At 48.4% G+C, this 13067-nt stretch overlaps 1 protein-coding gene across 1 annotated transcript in view; it reads right to left on the bottom strand.

Moving 5' to 3' along the window:
* The window catches only part of LOC134094403 (A disintegrin and metalloproteinase with thrombospondin motifs 20), an 83966-nt gene that overhangs the window by 31396 nt on the left and 39503 nt on the right, over positions 1 to 13067 (bottom strand). The window contains exons 16-25 of the mRNA XM_062547910.1: positions 12718 to 12899; positions 11169 to 11305; positions 10819 to 10936; positions 8039 to 8134; positions 6166 to 6332; positions 4749 to 4878; positions 3249 to 3375; positions 1984 to 2194; positions 862 to 1026; positions 1 to 64 (exon numbers count right to left, since the gene is read on the bottom strand). The exon at positions 1 to 64 is cut by the window's left edge and continues 101 nt beyond it. Of these exons, the coding sequence (XP_062403894.1) occupies positions 1 to 64; positions 862 to 1026; positions 1984 to 2194; positions 3249 to 3375; positions 4749 to 4878; positions 6166 to 6332; positions 8039 to 8134; positions 10819 to 10936; positions 11169 to 11305; positions 12718 to 12899 (1397 nt within the window). The remainder of the gene's footprint in view (positions 65 to 861; positions 1027 to 1983; positions 2195 to 3248; positions 3376 to 4748; positions 4879 to 6165; positions 6333 to 8038; positions 8135 to 10818; positions 10937 to 11168; positions 11306 to 12717; positions 12900 to 13067) is intronic.

The following is a 13067-nucleotide window of genomic DNA, read 5'->3' as shown; positions in this document are numbered from 1 at the left end:
TCTCCTCCCCCAACACACAGTAGACCTGCCGGTGCCTGTGGCCCTTACCACACGACACCATACACTACAGACAGAGACATTGAGACGGGGGAGAGGAGGAGAGGGAGAGAGGGAGGGAGAGAGGGAGAAAGAGAGAGGAAAAGAGAGAAATTCCACTTCAATTACGTAGCACTTCCATCACTTAACCGTTCCATAAATATATCATGACAAATGACATACCATATCATTATCCAATATAATTATCCATGATGAAAGTTACAGTAATGTCAAAATATCTCAGTGTCATATCGATATTGTTTGTAATTTTCATAAGAGCACTCATCTTGTCATATGTCAAATCAGCCGTTTCAAATGCTAATACGCTGTCATAACAACATGTAATCATGAGAGATGGCATACAGACAGTCATGCTAACATGAGGCTGCCATGATATAACTGGTATATCATTATATGGCAGGCAGTGGTGTGTGCTGTGCTGTGCTGTGCTGTGCTGTGTTACTCTGTACTGTGTTGTGCTGTACTACAGTACATTGTTCTGTGCTGTGCTGTGTTATTCTGTGTTGTGCTGCATTGTTCTGTGCTGTGCTGTGCTGTGCTGTGCTGTGCTGTGTTATTCTGTGTTGTGCTGCATTGTTCTGTGCTGTGCTGTGCAGTGCTGTGTTATTCTGTGTTGTACTGTGTTGTGCTGTACTGCATTGTTCTGTGCTGTGTTGTACTGTGTTGTGCTGTACTGCATTGTTCTGTGCTGTGTTGTACTGTGTTGTGCTGTACTGCATTGTTCTATGCTGTGCTGTACTGTGTTGTGCTGTGTTATTCTGTGCTATGTTGTGCTGTGTTATTCTGTGCTGTGCTGTGCCGTACCTCGCTCCACTCGCTGGCGCTCCATCCAGGGCAGGGCATGTCATTGCAGCTCTCGGTGACCAGCCTCTGGTGCTCACTGCACTCTCTGTCCACCAGCCTGCGGCCCAGGTTGTTCATGCAGTACGACTCCCGTGAGCGCGCGCCTCTGCCACAGCTCTTAGAGCACTGCACGCATACACACAAACACACACACGTGCACACACACACACACACACACACACACACACACACACACACACACACACACACACACACACACACACACACACACACACACACACACACACACACACACACACACACACAAATATGCAAACACACACACACACACACACACAGAACACAACACATTATTATAAGATAACACAGAATCATTTGCAGGGGAATAACTTTAGGCAGTGCCTAACCACTCAGTGTGAAATGATCAATAAAATAAAACATCAAAATCATCAGTAGGGACTGCAGGGGTCCTGTGTCATTTTGAATCTCAATTGAGAATACTCAGCACCACCTCAAAATGCCAGACTAAGGCAAACTGTTGGTTCACATCGGCTTACAACAGAGGTAGGACACAACAGTCCTGAGTTCTGAGACCGTCTCACTGGTGTGTCTGTTACACTTGGGCATGTCTTTAGCGTGTTCTAATGAGCACCGTGAGATCCTATCATTTGTCACTGGCGCTGTACTTTGCTCCGTGTGAAAAGTAGCAAACGGAACCACGAGGTTTGACCTCTCATTATCGCTTTCCCTCGGCCTGTCTCTAATTCTTCCTTTACTCTGTCATTCACACAGGAACTGCAGTTAACCCTTTCCACTGCTCCTGTTCACACTCCGCATTTCGCTAAATCTTTCATATTCATTTGTCTCCCAAACCGTTTCATCACATAATGGGTGCCTCTCATTTGTCTTTTATACATCCTCCCTTCTTTCCTCGGTCCTCGTCCTCACTGATCTACATAAAGAATGACGGGGCGGCAACAATGGGATAGTCTATCCAGTGTTAGTTATAGATCAGTGGGAACAAGCCTGGAGGACCGAGCATCGAGGATCGAGGAGAGATGTTGAGAGGCATCCATAATCCCATGATCTCCCTCTGACTCTCTCTTGGTCATTCTCTCTTACCGGAGACCAGGCGCTGTACTGCCAGCTCTTCAGCAGACAGTCCCCGTGGCAGGGCTCTCTGGTCTGGGGTTTGGGGACGTCCGCGCACGACCTGCTCTCCACGCGGTCGCTCTGCTGCTTGGCCAGGCTGTAGCGGATGCACTGGACATCCAGCGTGCGGTAGCCTGGCCCACACTTCGTGGAGCACTCGCTCTTCCCAGCCACGTGCCACCTGCGTGAGGAACAAGGTGCCATCAGGCTCAGGTCTATACCACTGATATCCCAGGTCCACTCCATATCCAGATCAGACCTACAGTACTGTATGTCAGTAGCAGTTGCTTTCATAGATGCTTTCTGCTGACTGGTCAAATGCACTTCCTAATCGGATGTGATCTGTGTTTTATATGTCTTACATTATATATGTGTCTATATCATTATATTTTATGTACTTAACTTTTTAAACTATATTTACGCTATTGCCCTTTTATACTTTCCATTCTTTTTTTTTTTGGTTTATGTAAAGCACACTGAATTGCCCTTGTGTCTGACACTGAAGAAGGGAGAACCCCGAAACGTCTGTTCACAGGCAAGAATAAATAAAAAAAGTTATACATATGACTATAGTGCTGTACTCTCGCTTTCTTTGCCCTTGTGTCTGAAATGCTTTAAAATTAAACGTGCCTGGCCTTGACCTAATAATCATTACCAATAGTGCTCACAGAGACACAGATGCAAAAAACACAGATGTAATGCATAGATGTAACATATATAAAAATAAAATCACTTGTAAAGTCATACATATTCAGAAGCAAAATGTCTCTACATGTTGAAAATGTCAAAAAGCCCTTTGTGCTTATGTACAGTATGGCTTAGGGGGTTGAGTGCTACACGGCAACAACATGCATGTGTGTGCTTATGCTCTTCTTTAAATCTGCTGGTAGGCATCCAGGCTAATGGCTAGTGAATGTGTTTTTCTCCAGAGGTGCTGCAAAACCGCAGACAAATATCAACCTACGATGTGTGTGTAAATATGTATGAAGGCTTTTGGCATGTTTGCATGTAATGGTAGCTGTTGCACATGTGGCTAGAGGGTATTTGGATATATTGTTGTGTTATGTGTACTGTATGTGCATGTGAGTGACTGTGTGCGTATGGATGCAGAATTTAGTGTAGCAAGTTCACAGATGCGTGCGTTATGTGGGGATTGTGTTTATGTTTGTGCAACGTGTATGTGTGAGTGTGTGTGTGTGTGTGTGTGTGTGTGTGTGTGTGTGTGCATGTCTCACCTGAGCTCACAGTGTGTATTGCAGGGATCAGTAATGCTGCCAGGCCTGGGCAGATGTTCACAGCGTTGCTCCGATACCACTAAGCGGTCGCTCTTCCGCACACACACCGCTTTGCGCCTCCGTTCACCTACACACACACACACACACAGGTAAGGTTTGAATTAGACCCCCATCTGGCCGGGCTGCTGTGGCCTTGCCAAAGTGTGTGTTTCCCCCCACCACCGCCTGTCAAATGGGCCTGGGGGGGGGCGGGGGTGGGGTGGCTCGGGGCATGTCCTGCGCGAAAGGGGATTAAAGCACTTGAAATGGATCCTGCTGCCCAGGCCTGGGCGCTCAGGGGCCACAGGATGTTGCAGGGCTCCTTCCAGGGGGGAGAGATTTATGGGCCCCTGTGAGGCCCCTGGTGGGTGGTGCTGGTCAGTGCTGAGGGCCTGGCCGTGTAAGGGGGCCTCTTCCCCGGTAGGAGCGGAGCACCACTGATATATGACCTAATACAGCTGCTCTGGATGTGTTTGTTTGCGCATGCATGTGTGTGTGTGTGTGTGTGTGTGTGTGTGTGTGTGTGTGTGTGTGTGTGCACGTGTGTGTGAGTGTGTGTGCACGTGTGTGAGTGTGTGTGTGTGCGCGTGCATGTCTGTGTGTGAGACAGAGAGAGAGAGAAATGAGAGAAAGTGACAGGGAGAAAGAAAAAGAGAAAGAGAGAAAGAGAGAGAAGAGAGAGACAGAACTAAAAACAGTAAGTATCTGTGTGATCAATACGCTCTGCATGCTGGGTTCTGCGAGGTGCGGACAGCCCATGCGCTAATCACACTCTCGTCCACACTCATGGGAGTCTGGTTCCCATCTGCCGCGACGTCGCTGGGAGACCACAACACACGAGGTGTCTGATGAGCGGCCCTTTGATGCGGCCCAGGAGGCCTGCACCACTTGAGCTGCAGTTGTGTTCCAGCGCTGAGAGGACTGGGCATGTGTGTGGAATTGGCAATTGGCCTGGTAGAACATGTTTTGTGTCAAGCTTGAGAAAATGTGTGTGAGTGATGTGAGTGTGTGTGTGTGTGTGTGTGTGTGTGTGGTTGTGCGTGTGCGTGTGCGTGTGCGTGTGCGTGTGGGTGTGGGTGTGGGTGTGCGTGTGCGTGTGCGTGTGCGTGTGCGTGTGCGTGTGCGTGTGCATGTGTGTGTGTGTGCGCATGCGCAGATATGCACATGCATGTGTATGTACAGTATGTACAGTATACTGTATGTGTGGATGGGAGGGATTGGTGTAGCTGAATGAGCTAGGCCCGTCGTTGAGAAGGCTTTGAGTCTCTGTGTGTCATATGTGTCTGTGCATCTGTGTGAGAGCGGAAGTGTTCAGCATCGGACAGCAGACCAGTAAGGGGAATCAGTACTTCCTTAGGGTCAGAGGTCATTTTGGACAATAAAGGAGGAGATTGTCTAGCGAGTAGAGGTCACAAGACAGGTGAGCGTCGTCTTTGGTCAGCCCTGCAGCAGGACACGCACCTTGACACATACTGCTGCACTCCTGCCAGGAGCCGGAGGGGTCCCACACAAACTGCTCCCGGTGCTCCTCGATGGGAATGTTGAAGGAGTAGCGCACATCTGGGTTGTACAGGTCCCCCACGCACAGCACCTGGGAAGAGGAGCCACCACAAACACTCAGGCGGCTTGCGTGTCTCCTTGGCCAGAGAGTAAACGATGGGCTGCAGTTCACAGCTCATAACTCATAACCTCTTAACTGAGGTTAACTACGCTAAAAAACAAGCTATAAAAACAGTGTGTGTGTGGGGAGGATCTTGATTTAACACCAGAACGAACAAGCTATTCACACGCCTGTTAACTATCCGGTTGTCTTTGACGTCAATACTAAAGGTGATGTTTACTTCTGCAACTGTATCTGCTACTTCACTTAGCCAAATCTGCATGAACTGGACAGTGCTTCAGCATTGCTGTCCTCAGAATCCAATGTCAACATTTTGTGTCTAGGATCATTAGTGCAAAACCTATACGACAACAATGCCCACATGCTGAAAATGCTTTTCATCCTAAAATCAACAAAATCCTTACATCAATCTTATCACAGTACAAAATCAACTGCAGACATTGAACGGGCCAAAACAGACAGACACAAAACCAAAACATCTTGAATAACAGAAAGGCTGAGCAGTGACCAGGATGGAGTTGCTAGGTAAGACGGGCTAGCCAGTGGAAACAGTTGGGACACCTGCAGGATAGCACATTCCACAGCAATGTCTCGGATTTTGAGGTGCGCACAGAAGCTACGTATAGTATGTGCTATGCTATGTATGCGCAACGGCTTCTCACTCATCTCAGACAAGACTTGCAATGACACGCGAAGCTCTAAATCAAGACGTATGGAGAGTGACAGGGAGACGAGAGAGATGGATTGCGATCTTTAAAGAAATTCAAGTTCATTATGCACCATGCCCAAGTGGGTCACAGGAATTTTGGGACGAGTGCTATTATGCCAATTGGTCCTTAGAGTGTTACACAACTTTGATATTCTCAGGAGCTGTGTTCTTTAAGAATGAAAATATGATATACATAATAATAACATTATAAACACTACAGTATATACAGTACGAAATACCATGCTCCATTCTGACCCAAATACTGTAGGAGTTGAAGGCTGTGGCCACACAAGCAGTACTGAGAGGGAGTTTCAGACTAGCACTGCCAGACTCAATCTCAGATTGCTGACATGATAATGGGACTATTACAGTAACTTGCAATTGAGAATTACTCCATTGTCTGCTTGAAAATACAGAGGATAATGTGGTTAATCTCCCTTAGACTGTGTGTGTGTGTGTGTGTGTGTGTGTGTGTGTGTGTGTGTGTGTGTGAGTGTATGTGTGACACCTTTGGCTGTGTGTCCTGTGTCAGTGTTGTTGTGCTGTACCTGCAGGATGAGCTCAGCCTCGAGGCGCTCGGTGCAGTTGATGCGCTCCGTCGTCGTGTTGGAGCCGCTGTACTCGATGGCCGTCCCTTTGAAGCTCACCTCCCTCTTGAACATGGCCACCACAAAGTTACCGTTCAAAAGAAAGTTGGACTGGCCGTCGGACAGGGCTGCGAAGAGATATACGAGAAAGCAAAAGCACTTGAGTATAAACAGCAGGAGAGGCAGAGGAATAAATGTTTACTAGGTAAGTGGCAGACGGTGAAAAAATACTGTGGGAACGTTTCGAGAGCCTCTCAGCGGCAATCACTGCTCGCCACCATGGCTTCCCATTAGAGGGAAAAGGCAGCAGTATGTAAACATGTGTTGACTTCAAACTACATGTTGAGCAACAACGTTGATGTATGGAGCAGGCGGGGACGTAAGTGAGAGAAAATTGGGGCAATTTAGTGTAAATACTGTGACAATCTTTCATTAGCTCCTCACCAAGCACTTGACTGGCTCAGTGTGTGAATCGGTGCATACGTAAACAAATACATATACGTAAATGCTAACACAAACGCTGACATAGGCAAACACAGAAAACATACAATCAAACTCTAATTCAAGAGAATGTCTTGAAGAATTAAAAAAAAAACATTGTGTTACATACCAACAAACACAAATATACGCAAACGCACATACACATAAACAAACTCATACAAATGTATACAGAGGTACAGTCCACTGACATGCGAAAACATGAAAACAGGCCAAAACACACACTCTTGTGAAAAGTTAGATGCTTCAGAACCAACCAGTAATTACAATGTTGAACTCATGTTGAAACAATGTGTGTGATTAGGGCTAACAGCACAACACTGTTTACATTCAAGTCTGCACATGACCAGCACGAGACCAATGTATAGGTTTATCCACGTGATTATGTTTTTTTTTGTGTGTGTGTGTGTGTGTGTGTAGTGTGTAGTGTGTGTGTGTGTGTGTGTGTGTGTGTGCATGTGCATGTGCATGTGCATATGTGTGTGTGTGAAGTTGAGCATGTGTGAATTTGTATTTATCTGTTTGCATGTTTACATACATGTGCTAAGAACCCAAAAAACATAGATAATGACAAAAGCACATGTGTTTTGGCCGGTAATGTGCACCCCTCTCCCTTCCTCTCTCTCTCTCTCCCTCTCTCTCTCCCTTCCTCTCTCTCTCTCTCTCTCTCTCTCTCTCTCTCTCTCTCTCTCTCTCTCTCTCCCCCCTCTCTCTCTCTGCTGATTGTCACTGAGCGGTGTGAGTATCCAGGGCTCACTTAGCGCAGCGCCCCAGTGGAGGGGGGGGGGGCGGCTCGTTCCCATGCGGAGGTGAGTGCCCCGAGACGTCCCCTTGGCCTTCACGCGCTGCACACCCTCCCCACATGGATCGAATTAACACCTCTCACCCTCATTCATCTTCCTGTCTGTTCGACAGGCAGTTTGCTTACCCAGGCGCCCCTCCCTCCCTCCCCCCACACAACCCCTTCCCTGCGCTCTCCTCTACGGGTCTCATTGACAGGAAGGCAGGCAGGCAGGCTGGCACTCATTCATGACACCCGCATGGCTGTCTCTGCTCTCCCCCCTCACTCAGTCATCAGTGCCCTGGGCTCCAGAGCTGGGCCGCTTTTGAACTCGAGAGCCGGGTGGCTGACTGCCGGAGGTGTTGTTTTGAGGAGGTTTTAGTGCAGCTTTTCTTATGGCCTCTCTTGATGTCAGCGGGTTTGGGGACGTGTTTGATATACAGAGGAGTATGAGACAGTTGGACTGAGTGAGCAGCGGATATCTGCTATCACTCCATATTATGAGTGCTCGCAAGGCTGCAGCAACAACATGGCCTCCGTGGGAGAAGGACTCACCGAGGTAGTTGTTGTCTTCAGGCGTCCCGGAGAAGCTGACCTGCTTTATGTCGATGTTGGTCGCCCCAGCAGGAATGCGCACCACTATATTATAACCTATTAGAACAGGGAGAGGAAGGGGGGGAGGGGGGGGGGTGGAGAGAAGAACAGAAGAACGTAAATAAGAAAACGGAAATGAAACAAATACATACAATATGCATCGCTAGCCAGCCGTAACCCTGATCCCACCCATAACTATGTAAATCACTCGTGAGCGTAGCACTGCTCCGGGCAGGAAAATGGAGTCTAACCTTAAGGCCTAACCTTTGGTGTCACCCTCGGCGCGATAGATCATGGCAGGCGAAAAAATATATATAGTGAAGGAGGGGAAAAAAAACAGAGAGGAACCCTGTGCTCTCAAATAACCTCATTTCACTCTTAAGGGGCCCACCCAAGCGAGGGGGAGGTGTGGGGGGGAGATGTAATTACTCCCTAGCACTCTGGAGGTGCCCTGTAATTTCCTCCGTGTCTTCTCCCGCGCTGCTCCAGGGGCAGGGGCAGGCAGGAGGCTGAGGGCTGAGGGCTGAGGGCCCACCGGCCTGGTGTGATAGGAAGGGCCACTCGGGGGCAGCACTAGTAAACCACTAGGCCCTCGACCTCGTCCTGTTCGGTCCACTGTGCGCTCCTGGCTACAGTTTGCAAGTTGGGCTTAATGTGCGTGTGTAGTTTGTCCACGCCGCCCGTATCATATGCTGTCAGAGGCGGCAGGGGTGAGCGTGGGCACTGACTGAGGGTCATGTGTCCATGGAGACACGTGTGGGGATGGACTGAGGGTCAGGTCTCCATGGTGACACGTGAGGGGAGTCTGAGGTGACGCTGCAGAGTGAGGCTGAGTTTCACAATCTCGACTTAAAATCACACACACACACACACACACACACACACACACACACACACACACACAAACACACACACAAACACACACACACACACATACACACACAGAGTGGAAACCAGGTGGCCACAGCCTTGGCCACTTATTCAGGCAGGTCTACACAAGTGTCATTTTGTTCAGAAACAACATCCTCTTTTGACTATACAAACAGATTCATCAACAGCAGACATGATTTTTCTCAAGTTGAACTTTTAAGGTGACTTTTAAGATGGTGCAATGTTACGCTATACTTGCACAAGAGGAAAGACCACACAACATATATACTACTGTACATGTGGGATTCACATTAGCCTTCACATAATCATTGGTATGACAAAGTGACACAAAAGGCCAATAGTACTACATTGTCCTTCGTCACGCTTCATTAGATAAATTAAAGCGAGACAAAAAAGTCAGTCTAGCACAAAGATGCACAGCTATCCATAGCGCATGTCCATAGTGCAAGTCAAACTGCAGTCTCCAGGGAGTCCACTGATTCATGCTGATAGACCAATTGAAAGTGATCTTGCTGAAAACCCTCCAACCTAAACCAAACTCTGGCTAACCGTGTTCCCAACCGCTCCGGTGGCATTCTAGAGTAGAGCCCTGGCACAGTGGGGGAGCGCTTTCACTACCAGTCTTAGGCACGCTGCTAAATGCAGCGTCCAACCAGCCAGGTCGGAGGGAGCCCATGGGCACATGGTGCAAGAGAGCTTAGCAAACCGCTGCAGAAGGGGCCCCCAATCCCCCCCAACCCCCCCACACACACACCCCAACCCCGCACACACACACACACACACACACAAAGCCACAAGGAGTCTTCAGGGACACCAGGGAGGCCAGCCCAGACTCACGGACACACACACAATGGGAGTCGACCGCAGCGCGACCACGGAATGCAAACACAATACTCTGAGGAAGGGAATCCATTCCTACTCAGGGCTTCCCATCAAGTAGTGGGCCAGCTCGACCACTCAGGGATTCTTGTGGTTTGCCTCACATGGGAACTGGATGGGCCTCTAGTTAAACATTTAGAAAAAGACATCAGGCCGTCTGACACATTTTGGGTTGCAGGAAGAGACTCAAGATGTCTAAGGAAGGTATGCGGGCTTACGTAAATCCACTTGAATATTGTTTTTCCAACAATTAGTTCTTTATACAGTACAGTTGAATAGTATACTGTATATCTATACTTTTCCATTCACACAAAAAGGGGGGGGTGCAGGATAGAGGTCTGCATTTTAGAGTTTGCTTCTGATCTATACATGCAGCAGGGAAGACTACGTCAAGAGAGAAGGAGCAGAGGTCACCCAGAACTGGTTCTAGGTCACACCAGCTGGAGACCTCCACTGCCTCATCCCAGCTAAGGGACAGTCAGAGTGGTGGGACATCATCAGCCCTGTCCTCCTAATGTTTATAGTGTGTCATCCCAGACCCAAGCTGGGATTTGGAATGAGCACAGCAGTAATGACCACATCACTTGGCCAGTCCTCACCAGCAACAACAGGAACCGGCGGACCAGAGACTTTGAAGTCAGGCAAAAGATGCAGATGTCGAGTGCAGACCTTAGCCTTGCCCTCAGTAATGTATGCTAATACTGTTTCGTGGCAGCAAATTGAGCATTACTGAATGCAATCAAGCCTTGGCCCTGCAAAAAGATATCAATGGATAAAAGCTGGTTCCAGGGCATTTGGCGTAGAGAACCGCATTTAAAGGCGGGCTTCAATTCTTTCTAAAGAAGCAGAGTAGCAAGAACACCACAGAGTACACAGACACAAAAAATCGTTTGGACTGAAGTCCAGTCAATGATTCCAGTGTCAGCCATTCATCAGCTGGTGAGTGAATGTCAGTCCGTTTGAGAGCCTACCATACTGGGCGTTGTTGAAAGTGCCAGCCAGGGTTTTGCAGGAGGAATTGTCCCCTCCACACACGCCACACTTGTCGTTCCTCGCCTTGGAGTTGAGGACGTGGTCACATCCGGCTTGCTGGAAAAAAGAAAACACAATCAGTGTGCACAAATTTCAGATGATGAAGATGATCACTGACGATGAAGGTATTACACACAGCGAAAGGCGTTACGGAAACAAAAGGCAAAACGTGCATCGGAAGACCAAAGGGGACGCTCAATCACACCACAACATCAACGTGATAATAATGTACATATACACACACTGCCTAATGAGTGAGGAGATGAGAAGAACTTCTTTTTATGATTACCCTGCAGAGGCCTTGCACACAGATGTCGTATGTTTCTGGACCACAAGGCGTCCCGTCGATGACTCTGTCTTTCAGCTGATAATAAGCCATTGTCCCTGCGACGCGGCAGAACAACTTGCACCGATCCTTCATAAGAACTGCAAGGAGGAGAAATATTAGTATCGTCACTTCAAGCTGCCATTTTGATGAAACAGCAGTTTCACAGCACATTTCAATAGCACAAGACACAAAGCATTAGGGTTAGGTTGAGTTCACCTCTCTGACAGGGGCAAGTAGAACCAAGACAAAAACACCAAACTCTGCATAACATTTTCTCTCTGCAACAGTATATACAAGACATATCCATCTTGCCGAGGTCAACAATTTTGCTCCCCAAACCCCCTCTAAAAAACAACGCATGCATTCTGTTTGTTTCTCAGAAGCTTTTTCATTGTCTTGACAGCCGTTTGGCTGCGTTGCCCTGTCCCTCCGCTCGTATTATGTGTCTGGTGCGATAGCTTGCGGTAACTTCTTCTGATGCTTTGCCTCGCCAATGCACGCCTCCGCTGTGCCAAAGTGCAATCTCATCCAGCTGTGCGAACAATCCCAATTACAAGCGCACGAGCCCACGAGCTGGACGCGGTGTCTAAACAAGCTGGCGGACGCCGCCACCGGAGACACGCGGACAGACTGCAAATGGGTCTCGGCGGGCTGGACGCTCTGTGGCTCGGCCCACACCTCCATCTGTCCGCACGCTGCGGACAAACCAGCGACACGCATGTCACACACTACTAACCCTCCAGAGACTGGAGCTGGAGACGGGGAGAATGGAAAGGGACATTTTTCTTTATTGGTTGGGGGGGTGGGTGTGGGTGAGTGGTAGAGGTGAAACCTAAACCGTGGTGGTCTCTTCGATAAATGACATAAATTACAGCGCTCTGCAATAACAGTGTGACATAAGCAGACGGGCTGCAAGACCTTTGGCAAGATGTTTCTGTCAAAGGAGCTACAACCCAAATAGGCTTTCTGATGAAGATACTGTAATGATCTATGATGACCTATCGTGGAGGTCATTCTGAGACAGGTATTATTGTCTGAAGTACATTCAAGTCAGGAATCAGACATGGCTGGAGAGGTAGGGAGGCTTTAGTGTGCAATAGCATGGATGTTACATTTTCCTTGTGTGCTTTTCAGCCCTTCCAATAAAAATGTGTATTTTCCCTCCAGAGCTTCATGACACCTAATGAGGGGCCTTATGACAGGCCGGCTGATTACATTAGGCCACTACGGCTTAGTAGTCACATTCAATTCACATCATTACTTCATAGGCATACAGGTCTCCAGTTTCATATCACCAACATATGGCTCAGTTTTGATGACATTAAACTCAAAGAGTCTTTACTTTAGGACCTGAAATAGGAACGGTGATTATTTAACAGGGACTTAGCAATCCTCTGCTACAGATGCACCACTGGTGTTATTTCACAGAACAGAGCGCAGGCGATATTTTGAGCGCCGCAACGGCGTGTTAGTGTTGAACAAAAGCCAGGCTGGACGCCGGGGGACTTACTGCCACTGTACTTGGGGACCCAGCGCACGGTGGGGGGCAGGCCGTTCATGTTGAAGTGGCGGCCGTCGAAATGCGAGCACTGCTCCTCGCGGAAGTCCTTCCGACCCCGCGGACACGGCACCGTGTTGCACGAGCGGAATTTCATCCGCCGCCCCACGCAGAACTTCCCGCCGTTCCGGGGCCTGCAAGACATCAGCTTATGTTGTTTTTCCGGAATTTGCGGAGTCAAAAACAAAAACGGCCACACTGTTTGTGTTTTGTTGCACGCCTTTTTTAATATAATGAATGCCACTGATTAGTCCATAACTCAAAGAAATCCACCCCAAAAAACAACTCCAAGTTAATTAAGT

Source organism: Sardina pilchardus, chromosome 10 (assembly GCF_963854185.1).
Source record: "Sardina pilchardus chromosome 10, fSarPil1.1, whole genome shotgun sequence".
Taxonomy (NCBI): Eukaryota; Metazoa; Chordata; class Actinopteri; order Clupeiformes; family Clupeidae; genus Sardina; species Sardina pilchardus.
The sequence above is the reverse complement of the archived record's forward strand: the minus strand, read 5'-3'. Positions and strand labels throughout refer to the sequence as shown.